At 53.2% G+C, this 22,765-nt stretch overlaps 8 protein-coding genes across 8 annotated transcripts; 6 read left to right on the top strand and 2 right to left on the bottom strand.

The window, feature by feature from the left end:
* Positions 1 to 27: 27 nt before the first annotated feature.
* Positions 28 to 5,552, top strand: POX_a00019 (uncharacterized protein; the record flags this gene model as incomplete). Its single annotated transcript, XM_050108969.1, has 3 exons — positions 28 to 432; positions 468 to 3,473; positions 3,537 to 5,552. The coding sequence occupies 3 exons, from the start codon at positions 28 to 30 to the stop codon at positions 5,550 to 5,552; spliced, it is 5,427 nt and encodes a 1,808-aa protein (XP_049972737.1).
* A 415-nt stretch (positions 5,553 to 5,967) lies between these two features.
* POX_a00018 (uncharacterized protein) lies at positions 5,968 to 7,874 on the bottom strand (the record flags this gene model as incomplete). The annotated part of the gene is made up of 4 exons (XM_050108968.1): positions 5,968 to 6,368; positions 6,491 to 7,356; positions 7,434 to 7,484; positions 7,630 to 7,874. 4 exons carry the CDS (start codon positions 7,872 to 7,874, stop codon positions 5,968 to 5,970), a joined length of 1,563 nt encoding a protein of 520 aa, XP_049972736.1.
* Positions 7,875 to 8,585: 711 nt separating this feature from the next.
* On the top strand, positions 8,586 to 8,723 carry POX_a00017 (uncharacterized protein; the record flags this gene model as incomplete). Its single annotated transcript, XM_050108967.1, has 1 exon — positions 8,586 to 8,723. The coding sequence occupies one exon, from the start codon at positions 8,586 to 8,588 to the stop codon at positions 8,721 to 8,723; it is 138 nt and encodes a 45-aa protein (XP_049972735.1).
* A 316-nt stretch (positions 8,724 to 9,039) lies between these two features.
* POX_a00016 (Phenylacetate 2-hydroxylase) lies at positions 9,040 to 10,836 on the top strand (the record flags this gene model as incomplete). The annotated part of the gene is made up of 4 exons (XM_050108966.1): positions 9,040 to 9,258; positions 9,328 to 9,961; positions 10,009 to 10,397; positions 10,462 to 10,836. 4 exons carry the CDS (start codon positions 9,040 to 9,042, stop codon positions 10,834 to 10,836), a joined length of 1,617 nt encoding a protein of 538 aa, XP_049972734.1.
* A 667-nt stretch (positions 10,837 to 11,503) lies between these two features.
* Positions 11,504 to 13,914, top strand: POX_a00015 (uncharacterized protein; the record flags this gene model as incomplete). Its single annotated transcript, XM_050108965.1, has 4 exons — positions 11,504 to 11,628; positions 11,693 to 11,815; positions 11,884 to 12,637; positions 12,721 to 13,914. The coding sequence occupies 4 exons, from the start codon at positions 11,504 to 11,506 to the stop codon at positions 13,912 to 13,914; spliced, it is 2,196 nt and encodes a 731-aa protein (XP_049972733.1).
* Positions 13,915 to 16,590: 2,676 nt separating this feature from the next.
* POX_a00014 (putative secreted protein) lies at positions 16,591 to 17,431 on the top strand (the record flags this gene model as incomplete). The annotated part of the gene is made up of 4 exons (XM_050108964.1): positions 16,591 to 16,796; positions 16,853 to 17,027; positions 17,119 to 17,257; positions 17,319 to 17,431. The coding sequence occupies 4 exons, from the start codon at positions 16,591 to 16,593 to the stop codon at positions 17,429 to 17,431; spliced, it is 633 nt and encodes a 210-aa protein (XP_049972732.1).
* Positions 17,432 to 18,837: 1,406 nt separating this feature from the next.
* On the top strand, positions 18,838 to 20,523 carry POX_a00013 (Purine-cytosine permease fcyB; the record flags this gene model as incomplete). The annotated part of the gene is made up of 3 exons (XM_050108963.1): positions 18,838 to 19,053; positions 19,117 to 19,333; positions 19,418 to 20,523. 3 exons carry the CDS (start codon positions 18,838 to 18,840, stop codon positions 20,521 to 20,523), a joined length of 1,539 nt encoding a protein of 512 aa, XP_049972731.1.
* A 549-nt stretch (positions 20,524 to 21,072) lies between these two features.
* POX_a00012 (putative alpha-L-arabinofuranosidase B) lies at positions 21,073 to 22,593 on the bottom strand (the record flags this gene model as incomplete). The annotated part of the gene is made up of 1 exon (XM_050108962.1): positions 21,073 to 22,593. One exon carries the CDS (start codon positions 22,591 to 22,593, stop codon positions 21,073 to 21,075), a length of 1,521 nt encoding a protein of 506 aa, XP_049972730.1.
* Positions 22,594 to 22,765: the final 172 nt, after the last annotated feature.

Raw genomic sequence — 22,765 nt, 5'->3', positions numbered from 1 at the left:
TATTATCCGCTTCATCGGGTGGCCCGGATGGACCCCCTTCGAGTGGAGGGCATGTTCACGGACCAGGTCCCATGCGCGGTCGTGGGCGGGGAGACTGGGAAGGAGGTCGTGGACGAGGGCGCGAGCTTTTCCGCCGTCGAAGCCGATCCCGTGAAGCTCGCCCAAATTGGCCACGCGGCCGTCCGTCTATCCTGGACCGCGACCGCGAACGAGATCTACTGGATCGCGACCGTCCACTTGAACGCGATCGCGAGCGGATCATGGACCGCGAACGCGAACGTGATCGAGACCGAGATCGAGATCGGGACCGAGACCGAGACCGAGACCGAGACCGTGACCGTGACCGTGACCGTGACCGCGATCGAGACCGGGACTTGGACCGACGTGATCGTTTTGAACGGAGAGACGAATGGGAGAACCGCCGTCCAGATCGTGAGGATCGAGATCGACCTAATGAGCCTTGGAAGCGGGACCTCCTACCAAACCGAGTGGACAATCGTAATTCAATTGCCTCAGTCAGCGCCTCTTCAGCCAATGCGATCCCTTTGCCCGTTCCCACTGCACCCGAGCGATTGTCGGAACCGGAGAACGTCGATTCTTCACATAGAAAATCGTCTATCATCTCAGGTCCTCCAGCAGCGGAACCACCCCGACGGGAGAGTGTCCGCCCAGAGCCGGCGCCTGTCCGACTCGAACCTCCGAAGGATGCAGCCGTGTCTGTTCAGCAGTCTCCCCCTCCGTCCGCCCCGCAGGTTCCTGCCTTCGGTTCAGTGTCAACACCAGTCCCGTCTGCAGGGCCAGCCAAGGTCAGCTCGCCGGAAGGCCGTCCATCGATTGATGCTACGACACCATCTGACAAAGATCGACCACCTTTCCACCCGCCAACGGGCCCCAAAGCCGAGCGGAGTCAATCTCTGCACTCAGTCGAATCCCGAAGTCATGGCTCTGAAAGCAATCATCGACAGGATGATTCCTCACGCTCAGTAAGGACCTCTGTGCATGTCCCCGACAGGTCTCCGCCGACTGCACCTGCTGCAATGGTGAAGAGAGATTCTGTCTCAGGTAACGTTGAGCACGCCTCGCTTGGAAGATCCAGTGTCCACGCGACGTCTCCGACCTTTACTCGACCTCCACCGCCAGCTCCACGAGCGCTGTCCAGAGATCCGTCCATTTCCCCTCGAATGCAAACTTCGAATATTCCAACAGGGCCTCGCGCCTACCAAAGACGACCAAGTTTGTCTCCGCGAGGAGGTGGCAAGGGCATGAAAGCTTGGGGACGTGCAACTTTTGGTCGCGCCCCGTCTGCCACTGGGATGCAGCTCAAGAAGGACCATGATGATTCGGATGAGAGACCGCCTGTCGTTGAAGCAATTCAACAAGACTCACCTCTTCCCGCTCAGCGTACAACCCAAGAATCTGTTGTCGCAAATGAGTCTGTTCAGTCTACACCTCCCCGCTCTGGCTCAGTGGATCTGCCCATAAGAGTCAGTCCTCCGCCTGCGACAAAGCCCCAGACTCAGCAACATACCCACACGGAAGCCGAGATATCTTCCGCCGCCAACAATCAAGTTCCAGGCCAACTTGAAGGGATACATGAAGAGCGTCGTGAGATGAATGCTCAAGCGGCCCCACAAGTAGAGACTGTGGAGAAAACAGAGACGACAGAACTAGATGCGCAGGAGGAGGAGGAAGAAGAAGAGGAGGAAGAAGAAAATGTTGTCTTCACAAAAGAATATTTGGAGGAGCGAAAGCAGAAGTTCGAAAAAGATATGCAGTCTCTTCGTGCTGAAATGCCAATGCCACCCTTGGAAGATCCCACTATTGTCTCACTTCTTCTCAAAATTCAAATGCTGGGCAAGGTTGCCCATGATCAAAGACACGGACAATCTATCGGACCTGTGCTCTCTGAAGAAGAAAAGGAGATTCCATCCACTGCCCCAGTCGACGACGAGGTCCCATCGGTCGTTCCACCGGGACCTGAAGATAAGATCGATTCGACATCCGTTACTATTCCCCCCAAGACTCCCATGCAGGAGGAGAGAGTCGTCGACAGCCTGCCATTCCTGCATTCAGGCCCTCCTACTCCAATCTCAGACATGGACACCTCCCTTACAGACAAGGTGACCAAGCAGCATCTGAACGAGTTCATCCGCACAGAGCTCATTCGGCGACAAAAGGAGGTCGCGGAAAAGAACGCTGCATTGCGCGATGAGTACATGTCCCATTACAAGCGATGGCGCTTAGAAGTATGGGAACTCGATCGACTCAAGGAGAAGAAGCCTATGACACCTGGTCCAGTCTCGCCTCCAGCGCCACCTGTACCGACCCCCCCAGCGGCGGTTTCGGAAAGCCGGGAAGGGCGCCGGTACAAAGGCAACAGCGAACTTGACTTCTTGAACGCATTGAAGGCATCGGAAATTTCTGCTCAGGAGGAACTCGAGCGTCGACGAACAAGAATGGCGACTGCGCGACCTGACCTCGCTCGCGAAGCCATCATCCCCGATATGCTTGAGCCGCGCCAAGTGAAGGCTGGAATCTTTAAGGATGTCAACAATACCGTTGACCCGAGTGATGCGATGGAAGTGTTTGGATTTCTGCCACCGCCAAATGATTTCACCCCCGAGGAGCATCAATTGTTCACAGACGCTTTCATGGCGTATCCGAAGAAATGGGGCAAGATTGCAGAATCTCTGCCTGGTCGTGATTTCAGACAGTGCATCATTCACTATTACCTGACAAAGGAAGAGATCAAGTACAAGGCTAAACTGAACAAACGTTGGAGTCGCCGTGGACGGGGCAAAGCCCGCTCTTCGCGACCAAAGTCTAACGCTTTGATTGCTGACTTGGGAGTCGTCAAACCGGATTTTGATGGCGAGGAGGAGCAACCTCCGCCCGTCACTGATACTGGTCGACCTCGGCGCGCGGCTGCCCCTACGTTTGGTGATTCCAATGATTCTGAAGGCGCTGTTGCTGGCAGCCGGCGTGGCCAGTCCGTCAAAGATGGCGAACTCACAGAGAAGCCTGCTGTGCGAAGAGGCGGGCGAGCCACTGGCACACGCACGCAAAGACGCGGTGCGAAAGTCGTTCAGCAGGATCCTAAGAGCCAGCCTTCGACTCCTCAAGGGAGCAACACTCCCGTCCCTCCGGCCCCCAAGATAGAATCGGGTATTGATGCGCTGGTTGAGGTTGCATTGCCACCAGAGAAGGAGCTCGTTGAAAAGGAACCTTTGCCGTCCGCTTCGCGTCCGAAAGCAGGGCGAGGTCGGGCAAAGGACGGGATCTATGTCTTTGAATCCACAGAGACGGACCCGACAACAGCAACACCCAAGCCTTCTGAAAGTGGGTATGGATCACTGCAACCGACTAGCTACTGGTCTGTCCCCGAGCAGCGCGATTTTCCTCGCTTGCTTGCTCACTTTGGACGTGACTTTGAGGGCATTTCCAGCTTTATGAAGACGAAGACAACTGTGATGGTAAGACCTTTCCCACTTTCCCCTTAACATCTTCTGCCTTTCGCTAAACATTAATCATCACAGGTGAAAAACTACTACCAGCGACGCCTTGACTCTGGACAAAAAGATTTCGAGGAGATCGTCCTAGTCGCAGAAGAGAAGAAAGCTCGCGGTGAGCCGACTGGTCCTCTCCCGGTGCCGAGTGTTGCTCCAAAACGTCGTTATGAAGCTACCCCATCGGCCATCATCCCTCGCCCGCTCGCACCGCATGGAGAATCAGTCTCAGAAAGCGAGGACGCCCGGTTTGCCCCCAAGAGCAAACCGGCTGTCACATCACCCCAAACGGTTCCAGTGCACAGTCGGCCTGTGGTGGAAGGTGATCGGACGTCGAGTCGTTATGCTCCCCTTGCGCAAGCATCCACGCCTGGCGCTAACTCACCAATGGCCGCCACGTACGGAGATGATGCTGCCCGAGGCTCGCGGACACAACCTCCACCTTCTCGAATGTCTGGACCTCGTATTGGATTCTTTACCGAGGATCGTCGCGACTCGCCAATTCTCCAATCAGGCGCTCAGCGAGCGTCAGACATGCCGATTTCCGCCCGGCATGTTGCGACGGGAGCCATGCCACAAGAGATGACGGGAATGGAGCCCATTGCGCTGCAAACATACATGCCTGGTCAACCATCTTCGTCGCTGATGCAGACATCTCATTCCCGCCACAACAGTCTTACTCAGCCGCCCAGCTCGCCAGCGGCGCGCCCGCGGACGGAGCTTGAGCATCCCTCTTACCATCGTGATCCTTTCGCACCGAGGGCGTACTATTCTCTCCCGGGTCAGCCCACTGGTCTCGTTAACTCCCCTCGTCTTGGAATGTCACCGGTGAAGGATGGTCCCCGTCCAGGTGCTACGCCTGTCTCCGAACCAACCCCACGCCAGGTGCCTGCTAAGCGCTCAAACATCATGAGCATTTTGAACGATGAGCCCGAGGACCCACAGCCCAGGAAAAGATTTGCTAGTGAAGTTTCATCCAACTCTGGCCAAGGCCCTGCTTCTGGTCCCGTGTCACGATCAGTTTACCAGCCTGGCGAAAAGGCTCGAATTGATGAGGCTGCGCAGAAGCCGACCAGCTACGGTCAACCAAGCCCTTATCAAGCGTCCTCCCGAGGATATCCTGATTACAATATGAGCAATTATGGGCCGCCTGCCAATGGCCCGGGAAATGCTGTCAACAATGATTGGATGGCTCGCTTCGATCCGAGAGCTCAACAGGGAGGTCCGCCTACCCAGTCCCAGCCACCTCCTCCAGCTCCATCGTCTCAAGTGGGTCGACCGGTCTCGTCAATGGCCACCCAAGGCTCCTACACGCAGTACGCGGGTGGCCAATCTCAGCATGCTGCGCCGCCCTTGAGCTCGTTACCAGCCCCTTCCCCTGCGCCTACACCACCCCCAGCCAGTTCACAGCGGCAAAGTTATTCCAGCGTGTTTTCTCAGCATGGAGTTCCCTCGGGCGCCCGGGACCTAGGGCCACAACCTTCTCCCTATCGACCTGCCTCGCCCACTCCTCGAGCCGGCAGTGCTGCGTATGGCTCACGCACAGAGCCATCGACAGCCGCTCAATCGGCCAATAGTCCGTTTGCTCTAGCCCCGCGTCAGCTGGCCCAGCAGCACTCCTACACCTCAGCTGCCTCTCCCACGCCCGTGGGTACTCCACAACACAGCCAGAGCTATCAGCAGCACGTACAAACTCTGGTGAATGGTTCCCATCAGTCGCATCGATCGACGCCCGTGGCACTGGGGAGCGGTCCCCAACAATACGGCCACAACACGCTCACACCGCAAGCACCGGGCCGCTCAATGCCGTCACTTGCCAGCCTTGGTCGATCATACACTCCCCCTTCAGCCTTGCACCCTGGCAGTATGGGCTTTGGTCCGCCACCGCCGCCAGGTCCAAGTGGGATGTCGTCAATGCATCACAGAGCATCTGGGCCTGGGGATCATATTGTTCACCCGGGCGGCCATCATCGTGTTTACAGCCAGGGGTCCACCCCAGGAGGTCTTCCGAGCTCGATGCGCCCTGGGTCCCAGCCACCACGCTAAGTTGGACGTGCGACATGAGCTGGTCTCTGACGGTGATGATAACGAAGGCCGACCTTGGCTTGAACCGAGCTCACTGTACATACATGAACGGAAGATGAGTCTTCTCGGCTTTCATGATTCCTACCTGTGATTTTAATTTGTGCCACTATTTTTGATGAGTCGATTTTGTTTCCCTTTGTGCTACTAATTGTATGCGTTAATGTTGCGCCATTGACGTTGAAATATGAATTCAGCGATTTATGTCTCCAATTGAAAGATAACGTCTCACTCAATCAATCTCTGAATGCAGACGAACCAGTCTCTAGTTTTATTACATGATAGGTTGTCACCACCATCTGGGCCGCCTTGGCAGATCGACGACCATCATCATTCCATCGTAATTAGGCCCGATCGGCCTGGGCTTGGTTCATTTGGCTCAACGCTCCAGCTGGTTCATGTGACTGGGTAGATTCCACGGGTCATAGTCGAGATGCACAAAGGCTCTATCCACGGTTGGTACACTTTCCAGGATGTATTGCAGACTTTCTCCCACGTCGTGAGCATCTCGAAGACTTGTCTGCTCATCGACGACCAGGTCGACCTCGACATTCAACTTGTCGCCGGCGTAGTAGGCTTTGAGGTCCTGGATCTTTTGAATCACACGGGAGAAACGCATCGTCATGTATAAGAGAATGCTGTGGTCGATCGGGGACGCAGCCGCACCGGTGAGTCGTCGAATGTATTCACTCGCGGTTTGACCCCAATTCCACATGACGTACAGAGACAGGAGAAGACCACCTAGGGGGTCAAGGAACCACAGGCGCGCAAAAGCACCAACTAGACGGGAGTGATTGATTAGCATATCTCCGTTCGGCTACGGTGACTCGTATGATCTAAACGTCTTGGGAGGGGGCCTGGAAAAGAAAGCACAGGGCAAAAGGAGGGATGAAGGCACTCACTCAAGGGGAAAATAATACTAAACGTGTTGAATATGACATCGGTCATCGCATCCTGAGCGAGGACTTGAACGCTGGGACTCGGGATTAGCCGACACCAGATCCAGCAGAGTAATTTGATGATCACGGTGCCGGCCATCAGAGCAATTGAAGGCATTGATAGCGCCACGATGGAGTGATCATCTCCAATCAACTGGTTCGCCGATGAGAGTGCAACCTGAAGGAACGATGTTACCATGATCACAGAGAAAACCAGCACGGTCAAGGGTTCCAAGCGACGGCGACTGATGGGATACCGTCGGCGGTCTTGTCGGCGGATCAGGGTGGTGGTAGTCCAAATAATCACTGTACTGAGGAAATCGAGGATCCCATCCACGAGGCCTGCCAGTACGGACATGGAGCTCGTCAGGGCCATGATGGCGATCTTGGCAACGAGAAGGATGACGTTGGCGGCAAAGTTGATGCGAATAGCCAGGTTAACCAAGCGCTCTTCCGCCTCCGGGGAGAGGCGCTGCTGGACATCCGAGTCGGAGTCATCAAGGTCAGATCTACCAGACTCTCTCGAGCGCTCTGGATCCTCATCTGGGAGCAAAGGGACCGTCTCATCGGGGACACGATAGAGGTTATGAGGCGTCCGCTTCACTCGTGTACCCTTTGAGATCGCCTGGACTGTTGTGGTCGAAGAATGATCCCTCTCCGTCTCCGTCCGGTCCAGGGAGCTATCTTTCCCCTTGCCATTGGTTCCACGTAGACCACCATGATGATTCGAATAATCTTCGATCAGAGTGTGAGGAAGTGACGAGTCGAGCAAGCGATCGATAAAGAGATATTGAGAGATCAACTCATTATTGCGCTCATAGTACTGGCGGCTGTTGGGAACGGATTTTGAGCATGCCGTGCACCAAGACAATCCGAGATCGCCTACGGACGAAGAATGAAGACGTACACTGCTTTTCGAACCCCCTTCAAGGCATCTGGTGGTCGATAGTACTGCTGCCTACAAGTAAGAGAGTTAGATCTCGAGAAGCGCTCCCGATCTCAGGACCTGGCGTGCAGATAAATCGAACGGCGGCCGAGCCGTAAACGGTCCACGAGGAAGATGATCCTTGCATTCCACAATCTTGACATCGACATGTACGCACCAGTCATAGCGCGCATTGCGGTGCCCAATGAGGTGTGACCCTCTCCTCACATATGTCGGATATTCCGATGCACGCTCTTCGAGATCCTGCAGACTGGTACTGGACTCGCGATCCGGGAGAAGAGACCAGATGCGCTGGCCACGCGTGGACAGGATCTCGCGTTCCGGCTCCAAGCTCGGTCGTCGTGGTCGAAGTCGCGGCGAGCCCTGAGCATCCGAGAGCGGCAGGAAGGGTTGCGATGACATTGTGTTGTGGCATAGATGTTGTTATTTACAGGGTGAATGGACTTGGATAGGTTATTTGAAACCAACAAAAAGGAACCTTGTGCCTTCGAGATGGGCTGGAATGCGTTCATCTAATCATTCGCCCTCACCAGACTTGCGAGCCCACGAGAGTACACAGTGGATGCTCCTTGCCAGGCGAGAAGGCGAGAGCAGTCGAATGTGAATGACGCAGACGCGCGTGGTTTCTGCCTGAAAAAGAGGGCCTTTAAGTGGTCGACCCGCGTGGGTCCCCCTCCGACTATACACGTGACCCATCTCATCTCTTCAACGCTGCGCCTAGCAAGCGTAAGGGTGGAAATAGGTGTCTCTACGGAGATAGTATGTGCTACCTTTATACGTCAATATAGCATAAAGAATCGCTCCTACTGGGGGGGGGGGGTTACCCTCTGCGTGTATCTCTTGTTCCATGTCATTTTCCATTGTCCCAAGATTTAGTTCCGCTCCAGCGCAGATCATCGAGTAGTATGGGAGTGCGGAATCGCCGTTCCGCTGTCCGCGCCCTCCCCCTCGCGAGCTTGACCGGAGAACCGAAGGATCAAAGGACCAAAGGACGAGAGAGAGTATCTGCATGTACAGTACTAATGTATCCCTACGTATCATTGCATCACCCCACTCCCACACCCACTCTTACTCTTCCATCCAGTCTCAATTGGGTCCCTGACCTGCCTCAAAATGCCGGTTCGCAACGGTAAACTGCTTGTCCAGGACCCCGGATGCGCCATGCTTGCAAAGGGTGGGCGGAAGTGTCGTGCCACCTTCCGCGGTGGGGTCCAAGGGACCGTCGACCCGCCAAAGGATCCCCCCGATTGAATGAGTTCTCGATGACGCTGACGGTGTTGTGCTCTGGACCACTCCGAGACCACTTTCCCGCCAAAATATGAAGCAGATCGACCGTGGATGGGGGGGGGGGGACTTTTTCCAGAAGCTGATTTGGCGGTTGGGTCAAGCGCCAACCGGCGGGAGGACGCCGCGTCGTCCGCACGGCCTGTCATTTAAAAGAGCTACTGACGCCGCACAACACTCGACTAGCTGAGACTTGTTGAGAGTCGACCATCTTCCGCACCTCTCACACACTTCCCTCGCACTTCTCGCGTGATTTCTGGTTGGGCTGAAGCCTGAGGGCATCATGACTGTGCAAACACTGGCCGTGGCCGTGATCACGGTGGTTTACTTTCTCATCCGATATTTCAATCGCACGGATGTTCCCAAGATCAAAGGTTTGCCCGAAGTTCCTGGGGTGCCATTGTTCGGAAATCTCCTGCAACTAGGGGATCGGCATGCCCAAGTGACGGCCAAGTGGGCAAAGAAGTTTGGCCCCGTCTTTCAGGTTCGGATGGGGAACAAGGTGCGTGCCAATCGAGGCATACGGACGGCCTGGGAGAACCACGCCGTCGGGAACTGACAGATCGACCAGAGGATTGTCTTCGCCAATAGTTTTGACTCCGTCCGGCAACTATGGATCAAAGACCAATCCGCATTGATTTCTCGTCCAACCTTCCATACCTTTCACAGTGTCGTCTCCAGCTCGCAGGGGTTCACAATCGGTACCTCGCCCTGGGATGAGTCCTGCAAGAGACGGCGGAAGGCTGCCGCCACGGCTCTCAATCGCCCAGCCACGCAATCGTACATGCCCATCATTGACCTGGAGAGTAACTCGAGCATCAAAGAGCTCTACCGTGATAGCAAAGATGGCACGGTGGACATCAATCCGACGGCCTACTTTCAACGATACGCCCTCAACACCAGTCTCACCCTGAATTACGGCTTTCGCATCGAGGGCAACGTGGATGACCAGCTACTGAAGGAGATTGTCGATGTGGAGCGCGGTGTGTCCAACTTCCGCAGCACCTCCAACAACTGGCAGGATTACATCCCGCTCTTGCGAATCTTCCCCAAGATGAACAACGAGGCCGAGTCATTCAGGGTGCGGCGTGACAAATACCTCACCTTCCTTTTGAACATGTTGAAAGATCAGATTGCCAAGGGCACTGACAAGCCTTGCATCACTGGGAATATTCTCAAAGACCCCGAAGCCAAATTGAATGATGGTGAGTCGAAGATTCCGAGCGAAGGGAGAGTCCCGTTTGATTCTCAGACTCCACCCCACTCCGGCGAGTGATTGCGGCTGTCCTTGCTAAGACCTCAATCCTGTTCCCTGCAGCTGAAATCAAATCCATTTGTTTGACCATGGTCTCCGCGGGATTGGACACCGTTCCCGGAAATCTGATCATGGGAATCGCGTATCTGGCGTCGGAAGAAGGCCAACGGGTCCAAGCCAAGGCATACGAGGAGATCATGAAGGTCTACCCCAACGGCGACGCGTGGGAAAAATGTCTGGTTGAGGAGAAGGTCCCTTATGTCACGGCTCTGGTCAAAGAAACTCTGCGATTCTGGAGCGTCATTCCGATTTGCCTGCCTCGTGAAAGCACCAAAGACGTGGAGTGGAATGGTGCTGTCATTCCCGCCGGCACGACTTTCTTCATGGTCAGTTCCTTCACCCATTGCCAACCCCCAAGATGGTTGTTTTCTTGTACTAATAGAATGGTAGAACGCCTGGGCTGCGGATTACGACCCGGACCATTTTGAGCAACCGGAAAAGTTTGTGCCTGAGCGCTACTTGGAACTGGGAGAGGCGTCCGGGACGCCTCATTACGGGTACGGCGCAGGGTCTCGCATGTGTGCGGGTTCGCACTTGGCGAATCGAGAACTTTACACGGCCTTCCTGAGGCTCATTACGGCCTTCCGGATGGTACCAGCAAAGGCAACCGAAGATCAGCCCATCTTGGATGCCTTGGAGTGCAATGCCATTCCCACCGCATTAACGACGGAGCCAAAGCCGTTTAAGGTGGGCTTCACAGCTCGCGATCCCGAGAAGCTCAAGAGGTGGATGGCCGAGAGTGATGAGAGGACCAAAGATCTATGAATGTACATATCAGTCAAGCTTTGCTGTATTCTTCAGAATCAAACTCCACATGCGGTCCATGCGCCCACAGGCGAACAGCTGGAACTGCCTCGTCTCCGTTTCTCTTCCTCCTGGCCACTTGCTCCCCCACATTCGAGGAAACTGCCAAAAATATTGACCAGATTGTGGTAGACATTCAAATCAGTAGTCATTAGTTGTGGGTGGACTCTAGTCTCCCCTGGAAAACAGCCCGACGTTGTTGAACGGGTAGCGTTAACCTAGACCCTGCACGATCCATATTGTCCCGTTTAGTATGTCTTCAGTCTTTCATGGATGTTTGCGCCCTCTCAAGTCAGCCTTTAAGCAGCGGAAGCTTCGTGAAGTCGTAGAAAAAACCGTTCGCTTCCAATTTCATGTTTCTCCATCATCGACATCTCTTTCCCACGTCGGTTCAAGTGACGAGGTTTAAATGGCAAGGGTCAGATTTCGTCCTGTGCGGGGGTCGCACTGCAGCGCCTCCATCGGCCCACATGACTTCCTCCTGATTTAGTCCAGCTGGGGACGCGGAACCCCCCGCTCTGGTGGAGACTTTTCCAGATGGTCACTTGGATTCTTCTGCGAGGATGGTTTCCTCTCCTTATTCCATATATCGGGATGTCTTCATTTCCATGTGCCAATTTCGCCAACCATGAAACCTCGATCTGCTGCGACGAGACATGTGAGCGTTGAAGCTGCCGCTGCAGAGTACCATAGAGACGACCCGAGTAATGACCAGCCTCGGAAGAAGCGGCGCAAGTACACTGCTCGCGCTTGGTATGTCCTGCCTTTCCACCCTGCCTCTGGCGCATGGGCTCTCGTATCTCATGACAGATGGCAGTACTGATTGCAAACGCCGAAAAATAAAATGCAACGGGCAATCTCCTTGCTATCGCTGTGGTCGACAAAACATCGATTGTGTTTACACAGAGAGCTCCCGACAAGAGAGCATGGGGGTGAGCGGGTATGGTAGTCAATATCCATCATTATCCATGGACAACCGCAGAAGCGCAATCTAACCATAAGTGACAGTCCACCCATACCCCAGCCTCTTCTTGAACAGATGAGTGCCATGCAAGATCAAATCAATGCTCTCAAGATGACCATCAAAGATCTCGTTGACCGCGCCAGCTCATGTACTGGCGCCTCATGCGCAGGCACAGCGGGCACAGCCATAGGGGCATCGGGTGATATTCATCAGCTGGTTCAGCGTCCTAGTCGACGGCGCGTCTCCACCGCCCCGAAGTCTTCATTTCAGGGCCCGACAACCTCTGGTTTTGGGTTTGACCTGGCCAAGACTAGCCTGCTTCGACGGGGCATTGTGGAGGAAAATGACGCGGCTGATGGAGTGGAGGGCAATGCGACTCAGGAACCTTCGCCACTCGCGTCTTCTCCAGTTCCCGGGGACTATGAAGAGCAGTATCACGCAGTTGATCCGCTTTGCACGTTCACGAGAAGTGAAGCTCTGCGGCTATGTGCTCTTTATGAAGAAGAAATGGGCATCATGTACCCCGTAATAGAGGTGCCGGAGTTGTTGCAACAAGTTCATCGTCTCTATAGCTTGACGGGGCATCGGTATCTCGACCAGGCCCTAGCCAAGTCGAATCCTGTGCTGGGCCGGGAAGACATGGCAATTCTCAGGTTGGTGTTCGCCTGTGCACTGACAGCCGAGGCAAGTGGCCGAAGCGACCGCGCTATCGCTTTACTCACCAGCGTGCGGGACATTCAAGAGGATTGTGTCTGGGGTCCACCGGAGCTCAAATCCATTACAATCTTAACACTTGTGGTAAGTTTTCGCATTTTTCTGCACCAAGACCCTATCCCAGATCGAGGTGAATCGCCTGACATCCTTGCTTGTTGCCACTATAGTCGATCCTGCACTTCCAGATGGATGAAGAGACCCTCGCATGGCGCACGATCGGAATTGTGGAGCGAATGTGTCTGGAGAAAGGGCTTCATCGATCAGAATCACTCAATCATTTAGACGTCAAGGAAACAGGTATTGAGCGTGTGCTACGGCTCTTCTGGTCAATCTATATCCTGGACATGCGCTGGTCCTTTGGGACTGGCATGCCTTTTGCACTTGAAGACACAGACATTGATCCCAGTCTTCCAGAGCCCGGGGAAGAAACACCGTACCTTCGTGTGATGGTGAGATACAGTCGAATCGCAGCCAAAGTGTGGAAATTTGTTTCGGCTTTCAACAACAAGAATGAGATCAAGAAGGACGAAATGAGTTACCTAGATTGGCAGGTCTTGCGCTGGGCGCATGAGATCCCCGAATCCTTGCGACTAGACCGCCTGACCGCAAGTGCCGTGAATGTGGCAAGCGGACAAGCCCGGAGTGTGCGACGACTGAGGTCGTTACTTTATTTGCGAGCCAACCAATTGCGGATGCTCATATACCGGCCAGTGCTGCATACTGCGGCACATATATCTCGGTATCCTGCCGAGTCGGAAACGGTTGTTGAAATCGCAAAGGATACGATCCGATTTATCACCCAATTGAACGAAACCTCGGATATCTATCAGCTTCAGCAAGTCGCTTTCAACTGGTTTTTGGTCTCTGCATTGGCTGTACTGTTCCTGGCAGTCGCACAAGCGCCGTCCCCATTCAGCAGCTCGTGCAAGGATGAATTTTTGTGCGCGCTAGAACTGGTCAAAGGATTTTCCACACACTCTTACGTTTCCCAACGCCTTTGGAGGTCCATGCGAAGTCTACGGAAACTCGGGCCGCAGCTGGGTCTCTGGGGTACCCAGAAACCTCGGCGCCACGACACCGCACTAGAATTGCCTGCTCCCCCGGGCTCCTCGGCATTTTTGCCAACGGTCAATCCCGCAGTGGAGGGGGGCCCGTCAAGCCAGACGACTCCGGCTGACGGCACACAGATGACCAAGGAGTTGATGGAATGGTTCGAAGCGGTTGGAAACCTCGATGAATCAAGTGCTGGTCTGAACCCTCGATTCTTGCCTGACCAATCTTCATGGCAGGACCCCTCGAGTGGCAATTTTATGTTCGACTACGGGGAGGATCTGTCTACCGTATTGAGGGATTTCTTTTAAAGAATGGTGCAATGTTGCCCCTTTTTAGATTCCAATACACAGCTAGAGAGAAACAATTCCCCCCGGCCCCACCATACGCCTGGACTTTGCGGTTTCAGGCAATTGAATATGCGGTGGCGTGGGGATATCTACACCCACAATCACACGTATATCAATCAGTGACTGTCTGAGGTATCTGGCACAAGCATGTCATCCGGATTCTCTTGAACCAAGACCATTGCACCTCGATTCTCTACGGCTTTTTTCAATCTCACGATTGGAATTCTGATAAGGAAGATCCGAGGTTTACAAAGACTCTCATCTTCACGGACGCTCAATGGTTAGGTACCTCGGTCAAGTGAATCCCCGCTGACCGAAACCTATGCGGGTTTGAAAGAGAAATTGCGTCAAGCAGACACCATCGAATATCTTGTCTACAAAAATTGAAGATGTCTATCAATCCTCAGCACGTTTACATAATTGTCTGTTATTGCCTGTGCAGGTATGAAAAATAATGATGAAAGTTAGTGTACTATATAGAGTAGATGGAAGGCCGCTCGATATGTCAAGTCATGAGAGTGTCTCAAACACAAGAGATAGCAATCTGTCTCTGTATCCATCACCCATCACCTGCATACTACTAATACCCCGCCAGGACCGACACAGACTAGAATTGGAGTTGCTCTAATATGGAGTAATTACTGGCTGACAAAGACGCCCGATGCCTCCAGCTGCACTGAACGTATCTCGGAAAATGAGGCCCCGTCAAGCCCATGGAACCATGGTTCCATCGCATAGCAGCGCCTGAGGGAAAAGTGAATGACGCACACGACCGACAAGTTGGCTCACGAGGTTGGGGTAACCACATCATTGCATTATGCGGGGGTTCGCCATCATCGTGGTTTGTGACTATTTGAAAGAGGCCGATGCCACTTTATGTACTGCAATATCCATGAGGAAGTTTTTTCTCCACCCAGGAAAAAGAAAGCTGCTCCTGTTTCTTTGTGGGAGTGACCCTGTATGAATCTCAATCTCATTCTGCCGTCGCCACTTTTGATTTCTCTCTCGACCAAGTGAGCCATTATGGGTCTTTGCATGTCAATGCCGCGGCGATCCCGTATGGTACGTCCCGTGCCGGTCGCGGTCGTGCCGGTCGGAGGCGGTTGGGGATGTCCGCCACGACGACAATTTCACGGCGGAATGGGATATGGCATGAGTCCTGGCATGGGCCATGGAGGTCGATATGGAGGTGGATATGGAGGGTACGGGGGAGGCTGGGGAGGTGGCGGCTACGGTCGATACGGTGGTCCTCGAAGGCGCTGTTAACGACAGTTGAATGTTGGACGGCACAAGTCGAGAGTGAGTGAGATTCCCGGGGCACTGCCAATTCAATTTTTTTGCTTCCCAGGCTGACTGCAGGGAAGAGTTGTCTCGCGGTTATCAGCTAGCAATCGCATAGGAGACAAACAAGGCGGTTCGGCTGATTGGAAGTATCAGCCGTTGATAGCAACCTTGGCCAATCTCCATGAAGTCGCGCACGATCGAACATATGCCGAACACCTTTGCATGTCATGTCTTGAATCATTTCACTCACAGCTTTGAGACCTGAGTGACGGGTCACGCTGGTTATTTTTCTTCTCTCTCTCTCTCTCTCTCTCTCTCTCTCTCTCTCTCTCTCTGCCCATTTGTTTTTGTTTTTGGCCTACGTTCCAATTTTCGATTTACGTTAAAGATGTAAATAACATACAAATATAACATGGCATGGATTCATGGCTATGCGGAGACTCGAGCGCAAATCTGAATGCCTAAGTACTGGAATTAGATGCCTCCATAAAAATCCTCACGTCGATATGCGCGGTCGCTTAGAGCTCTAATTGAAAGGTATAAAAGATAGAGGTTGACGTTTTAGAAATTTTGCAAAATGATTTTCCGATCAGATGAAGGCCGTCTTGTCTGGATACAGACCTGATGTTTCAGCATACGATTTGGGTAATTGGAAGCATCCACGTTCTTGGCTTGTTCGGATAACACCGAGGTGCGTCGAAATAAATACCCTACCATCGCATTCCTATAGTCGGACCATTGCAACCTTAGCTAAGAAACCTTATACTACAAAGCCTTTCGCAACGGCCACACGAAAAGCGTGCAGTACGCAGGATTCTCACGTTTCCTCATGTTCCGCGCGCGTCGATAGGCACACTCGACCGTAGCCATCCACGTTTCAGGATTCACCCAGGTGATCTTTCTTCATCTTCAAGATTGCCGATCCCCGTGCCTTTGAGCCAGTCAGGCTACTCAAATGCACCACCATCACGGCCCGACAACTCTTGGCCCGCAGTGCCAAGACGAGAACTACAGTCAGGCTGCAGTGACTACGACCAAAACGTGCCGCCATCGTCTCCGGTAATATCAGGAGTCGCTGCCACCATGCGGATTCCCGTCGGGGATTGCTATCGTGCATTAGGCGAAAGCTTTGCTCGGAAAAAGGCTGTGAGGATCAGGAGAGGCCGAGTGTGTGAGCAAAAGACTCACATAAAGACCTACTTATTCCCCGAGATTCAGGATCGGATCTTGTCCATCTCTTTGCTCTTGGGTGTCTGTCTCACTCAAAGGATTCATCTCATCTCATAAATCTATCAAAACATCTTATCAGTTTCCTCAAGACCAAAAAGAACAAGATAGGAATATATTGAGACGATGGGACTCAAGCATCTTTCCTGGTTGTTGTTTGGCCTTTTGGCCTTACAACCTGGCTTCATCGCAGCTCTGCCAGCACCCTCTCCGCCTGGAATCCCATCTGCTTCAACGGCTCGCACTGAGCTTGCCAGTCTGACAGTGGCGCCTCAAGGGCCCCAGGATGGGTACTCACGGAGCAAATTCCCTCACTGGATCAAGCAGTCTGGGTGAGAGATGTCTGTCGAGACGCTGGAAGTACACCACAGGCTAATCGTTGAAATAGAAGTTGCGATACGCGTGATGTAGTGCTCAAGCGTGACGGAACCAACGTGGTCCAAAGCACCAGTGGTTGCAGCATCACCGGAGGCACCTGGATCTCCCCCTATGATGGGGCCACGTGGACTCAGGCGAGCGACGTCGATATTGACCACCTGGTCCCCTTGTCTAATGCCTGGAAGGTTCGTGAATGACTTGCCCTTGCAGCCGTGCGAGCGCGGTCTCGAGACATAGATTGTGAAATTAGAAAATTGACACATACTCCGCCTGTAGTCGGGTGCTTCTGCGTGGACTACCGCCCAGCGACAGGCCTTTGCTAATGACCTCGTCAATCCGCAACTCTTGGCTGTCACAGACAATGTGAACGAGTCCAAGGGTGACCAGGGCCCCGAGGATTGGAAACCTCCTTTGAGTATGCGATCCCCCATTGAATGATGGCGAACGAGAGTATCGTTGTGCTGACTCGAAGATAGGCTCTTACTATTGCACCTACGCGGAGATGTGGGTGAAAGTCAAGTCGGTCTATAAGTTGACCGTTACCTCTGCCGAAAAGTCGGCGCTCCAGGAGATGCTTGCGACTTGTTAGACAGAGTGTCCTTTCTAAATCAATATCTGCACGCCAGAAATGAGTTTCTGTTCTTTTCATTATCAACGAGAGACTGAAAAAGAGGAAGGGGCCTGGGTTAAATTTTCGAGCCTGAGCGATGCTAAGTAGAAGAGCCTAAGCTTCGCATGTAGTAGTATGTAGACCCCACAGACCTCCGTGTCGGTGACGTTTAACAGTGCGACAGGGGAAGTTGTGGAGCTGCATTAAATATTTTCGCCGCCATGTCCAAATCATAGACTGGAGGTCCTCATCGTGGAAGATGATGAGATGTCTACCCTACATTCCATGCCTATGCCCAGCAAATTGTGTCGCCTCGATCGGAAGCGGGCGGGGCAATTAACGTACCGTGACCACGCTGAGGGCCCAAAGCATCCGACAGCGCGTTTCGCTCAATATCACGAATCTGATCCATGGCATGGGAAATCAAAGACCATAGACCACTGTCACGAATGAGAGTCTCCGTACACCAAACTCAACACGATGCTTTGCCCAAAGAGAACTGCTTGGACTGAGCGCATGTCTGAAGAATGACGCGCGATCTGCCGTGGCGCCGAAGGGGCGATTATAGGTGGATATGATTCAACACACGATGCACTCACAATGAGGCGTAGTATTCAACGCTATTAGAACGAGATTGGGTGAGACCACAGCCTACCCTGCCTACCTGTGTCTCCCCTTCTCTCTCTCAATGATTTTAATTGCCTAGCAAAAAACTGACGCAAAGTGGCGATCGCCAAGACACGAAAGTGTGGCTCTCTCGCTTTGAAATCGCCACGCGGCGCCGCAACGCGGGACACCGAATATTCGTTCGGAACGTCCGTGACAAGTCCCGAGATTCGGCATCTCGACAAGTCCGATACAGATGAGTTTCATATAGCTTCTGGCTATGCGATTTTCTTCTGTAATTACATTTGCTTTGCACTGGATCGTATGCGAGAGCTAATCACCTACGTTGTAGACGCCATTCTCCCCTTTTGTAGCTGTCGGTCACGCGATCTCGGACCGAAACTGAGTTTCTTTTGCGGCTCTTGTACCACGTGCCGTCCTCTTTCGCAATAATCCATCATCCGCCATTGCTCAGCTGAGGATCCTTGAGAACGGGAATTGATTACCTTTCAGAGATCGAGATGACATCCACGGATCGAGACAACGTCTGGAGCCAAAATGCCGGTAGTTGCTGGAGTCCACAATGAAAGATTTTCAGGTGGATCGTGCCTCGCCGTCAATCGTGGATCCACTCCCACAAATTCTGCGTCGTGACTCCAATGATTCTCTTGGGATATCAGCCTCTGATTGATTCTTTCTTTTCTCCTTCTCTGACTTGGTCATGCGAGAAATCGAAATTTCATTGACCATTTCCAACTTCAATTCACCTGTTTCTAAAGATGAACCTCGACGTGGAGAAGCTTCCGGGGAGAGTCGAGCCATTCCTCGTGGAGGATGACACTGGTGCAGTGCCGGAGTCTGCCTTGGCATCCGGGTCGTCGTGGTCTGCGAGGCTGCAAAGACTAAGCTCATTAATCAAAGTTGAGCAGCGAGGAATCGAGCGTGTCCCTGAAAATGAGAGGACTGATAGCTCTTACTGGAACATTAGCTCAATGGTACTACTCCGGTTCCTTCCCTCCATCAAGCCTTGTCTAACCTGTCGATGAAACCTTTCTCAGTGGCTCGCGGCAAACATGGTCGTCCCCTCGTTCACCGTGGGAGTCCTTGGTGCACCCTTGTTCAAACTCGGTTTCGTCGACTCAGCTTTGGTCATTATCTTCTTTAACCTGCTGGGTGTCTTGACGGTCTGCTTTTTCTCTATCTTTGGTGCCGCCTTTGGTCTGCGTCAGATGGTCCTGTCTCGGTTCTGGTTTGGCTGGTGGGGGGTGAAACTAAGTATGGACATCCAACCCCTCCGTTAAATCACCGGTCCTGATCGCTGACCGGAGCTCTGCCCATTGCGCTCCTCCGCCTGTATAGTTGCCTTATTCAATGTTCTGGCTTGCATTGGGTGGGCAGCTGCCAACATCATCGTAGGAGCCCAATTGATCAATGCCGTCAATCCCAACGTGCCTGGGTATGCTGGCATCTTAATTATCGCCATCTGCACACTACTGATTGTCTTCTTCGGCTATCGTGTCATTCATGCCTACGAGTATTGGAGCTGGATTCCAACCTTCATTGTATTCCTCGTGGTGCTGGGCGTCCTGGCGCACTCTGGAGACTTCATCAACACGCCCATGGGCGTTGGCAAGGCGGAACTGGGTGCCGTCCTCTCCTACGGATCGACCGTCTTTGGATTCGGCACAGGTTACACCAGTTTTGCGGCAGACTATACTGTCTATCAGCCCAGTAACCGTCCGCGTCGCAACATCTTCTTGGCCACCTTTCTAGGCATTTTCCCCACACTTCTTTTCACAGAACTGCTGGGCGCAGCGCTGGCGACAACCATGGCTCATAATGGCGGCGACAATGTCTATCAACGGGGATATGACGATGCTGGTATCGGTGGCCTGCTTGGCGCGCTTCTCTTCCCTCCCTTGGGTGGCTTTGGCAAATTTTGCGTTGTGATTCTGGCCCTGTCCATTGTGGCGAACAACTGTCCGAACGTCTACTCGGTCTCTCTCACTCTGATGGTCATGGGACGCTGGACCCGTCACGTCCCACGATTCGTATGGACGGTAGTTGCCACGGGTGTTTACATCGCTATTGCCATTCCCGGGTACAGTCAATTCGAGTCAGTGTTGGAAAATTTCATGCACTTCATCGGATATTGGCTGGCAATTTATGAAGGTGTCGGCATCACGGAGCATTTCCTGTTCCGCAAGGGGTTCTCCGGTTATCGCCCCGAATACTACGATATGCAAGAGAAGCTTCCTCTGGGCATTGCAGCATTGCTGGCCTTTTGCTGTGGTGTGGTGGGCATGGTGATCGGAATGAGCCAGTCCTGGTACGTGGGTCCCATTGCCAAATTCGCAGGGACAGCACCGGCAGGCGGCGACGTTGGCTTTGAGCTGGGCTTCGCCTTTGCCGCAGCCTCATACGCCGTGCTTCGAATGGTCGAGTTGAAGATTTTTAAAAGATGACGTACTGGGGGTTGCTTGCAGTATGCCGAATCATCTCATCTAGAGGGCACCATCGGATGCACTTGGGCGAGGTAGATCATACTTTTTTTTCTCTCATTTCCTGGCTGAGGATACGATTGCGAGAGGCCGTCTTGACGATTGCCACGTTGAGGATGACCAGCCCTATGAATTGCTTTACCTAGCTAGGGTTGGTTGTGGAGCGGTGATGCGAGACAAAATTATCAATATTCGGCCAGGTCCAACAGACGCATCACGGGCATAATATTTTCAGTAGTCATCCATGGCGACTTCCTCTGCATCGAAATGCTCAAGCATTTGCAAAACCCAAGCACTCGAAGACAGCATCCAGTCCACCCTCTCCGATGCGCTTATGTACAATGGCTGGACTAAGACTGACGTCCACAGCACTTGCCCCCTTACGAGCTTCGCAGCCACGAAACAAAAAAAAAAGAACAAAACAAACTAAAGCTGGACAGCAATTTGAGTCATAAGAATGCCCGGGCAGTCCGCAAATGACCCTATATCACCGTTTCATCACACAGACGATATTCAAGCAAATCCGGCACCAACCACCCAGCTAATGTCGTCATTGAATGAAGAGGTGGCATCAAATTCATGAACGCCACCGTTGCTTGCAATGTAAAGCACATTGTTGTAGTGGCGGAAGAAGCGAGTAGGATAACCCCACGAGCGAAGGGCATCACCTTGTCCATTCAGACCGGATTGTGTGCAAAAAGTGGCGTCTTCGTTGAATTGCTTTGAGCCGTCGCTGGCGTTGAGAACGAGAGCAAAGTTGTAGTGCCGAATGAAGCTGCCGGGGGTGTCCACGGACTCGAAGGAATAGCAGCCACTGTTGGCGAGACCGCTGCGAACCTTCCAAGTAGCCTGCTGCTTCAACGCCGTGGAGCTAGATGAAGAGACGAGCTGGGTGTTGATGGTGGAACCCGAGTGGGCGATGTACCTGGTGGTGCAGCACGAGGTAGTCGCGCGGAGTGAAACTGAAGCACCCACGCTGAGGGATGGACCTGTTGAAAGAGGTGCCACGGCGTATTTGGCAGCCACAATGTTTGCCTGGACCGAGTTCTCGGTGGCATCGGAAGGATAGCCGGATGTCATGACACCCTCGTAAAAAGTACCTTGGGCACCAACACTGTTGTCACCGCCAATACCGAGAATGATGGAACCTTCTTTGCTCATCGGGTTATAACCCGACGCATTGGGGCGAGGACCGCTGTAGAAAGTGGACAGAGCACCGGATGCCGCATTTCCACCACGGATGGCCCACTGGTTCGGGGCTCCCTTGACAATGGAACTCAGGAAGCGATAGTTGATGGATGGATCGGCAGTGTTCTGCTTGACGTTTCTACCCGAGAATAGGCCATTCTCAAGATCAGCCATCACCCACGGACCGTTTCCAGATCCAGATCCCCACACGGTATTGTCACCGAAGTAAATGGCTTCCATGTGGCCGTTGCCGGTGTCGGTGCTGCTAACCTCAGCATTACCATAATCGAAGCAGCAGCCGCCATTGTAGTGGGTGCCGTCGAGCACTGCATACATGCCCTCTGGCTGATCACCGACAGCGGTACCCTTGGCGTTGTTGTTTCGATAACCAGTGCCTGGTGAGATAAAGACACCGTAGGCCTTCTGTCCATTCAAGGTCACAGGCGCGCCAATCGCACTGGCCAAATTGTCGAAGCCATTAGTGTCTGGCCCCTTGAAGGCGCCTGGGGGAGCCTGTGTGAGATGATTTCCACGGCCGGACTGATCATAAATGACCGTGATCACACAGGTTGTACCGGCACAGAACTTGTCTTGGGCCGCAGCGTTCGCCACACCTCCAGCGGACAGCGGAGCGATATTTGTCGTTGCACCATCTGAGCCTCGTTTCACCTGGTACAAGGGCCCAGAGTAAGAATTATACAGGGCACGAGTAGTGCCATGGGCGGCGACGCAAGGTGTGCCACCGGCAGAATAGATATCGCAAGGTCCAGCAAACACCAGAGAGCCATTGGCCACGAGGCCCAGGGCCAGAGCCCAGGCCTGCTCACGACTCCATCGAGAGAGCATTTTGACAAGCTCCAAGATCGCAAGACGAATTTAGACGGCCGAAAAAGGGGTTTGATCTCAATCGAGGGTTGTCTAATCAAAGGAGAATGGATAGAAAACAAAGGGCTTATTCCAGCGATGGGACTCGATCAATTTATAATCGTTCGGCGAGGCAGGCCCTCGATCAAAACCA

Source organism: Penicillium oxalicum, chromosome I (assembly GCF_001723175.1).
Source record: "Penicillium oxalicum strain HP7-1 chromosome I, whole genome shotgun sequence".
Classification (NCBI taxonomy): Eukaryota; Fungi; Ascomycota; class Eurotiomycetes; order Eurotiales; family Aspergillaceae; genus Penicillium; species Penicillium oxalicum.
This window is presented reverse-complemented; position numbering and strand designations above follow the sequence as displayed.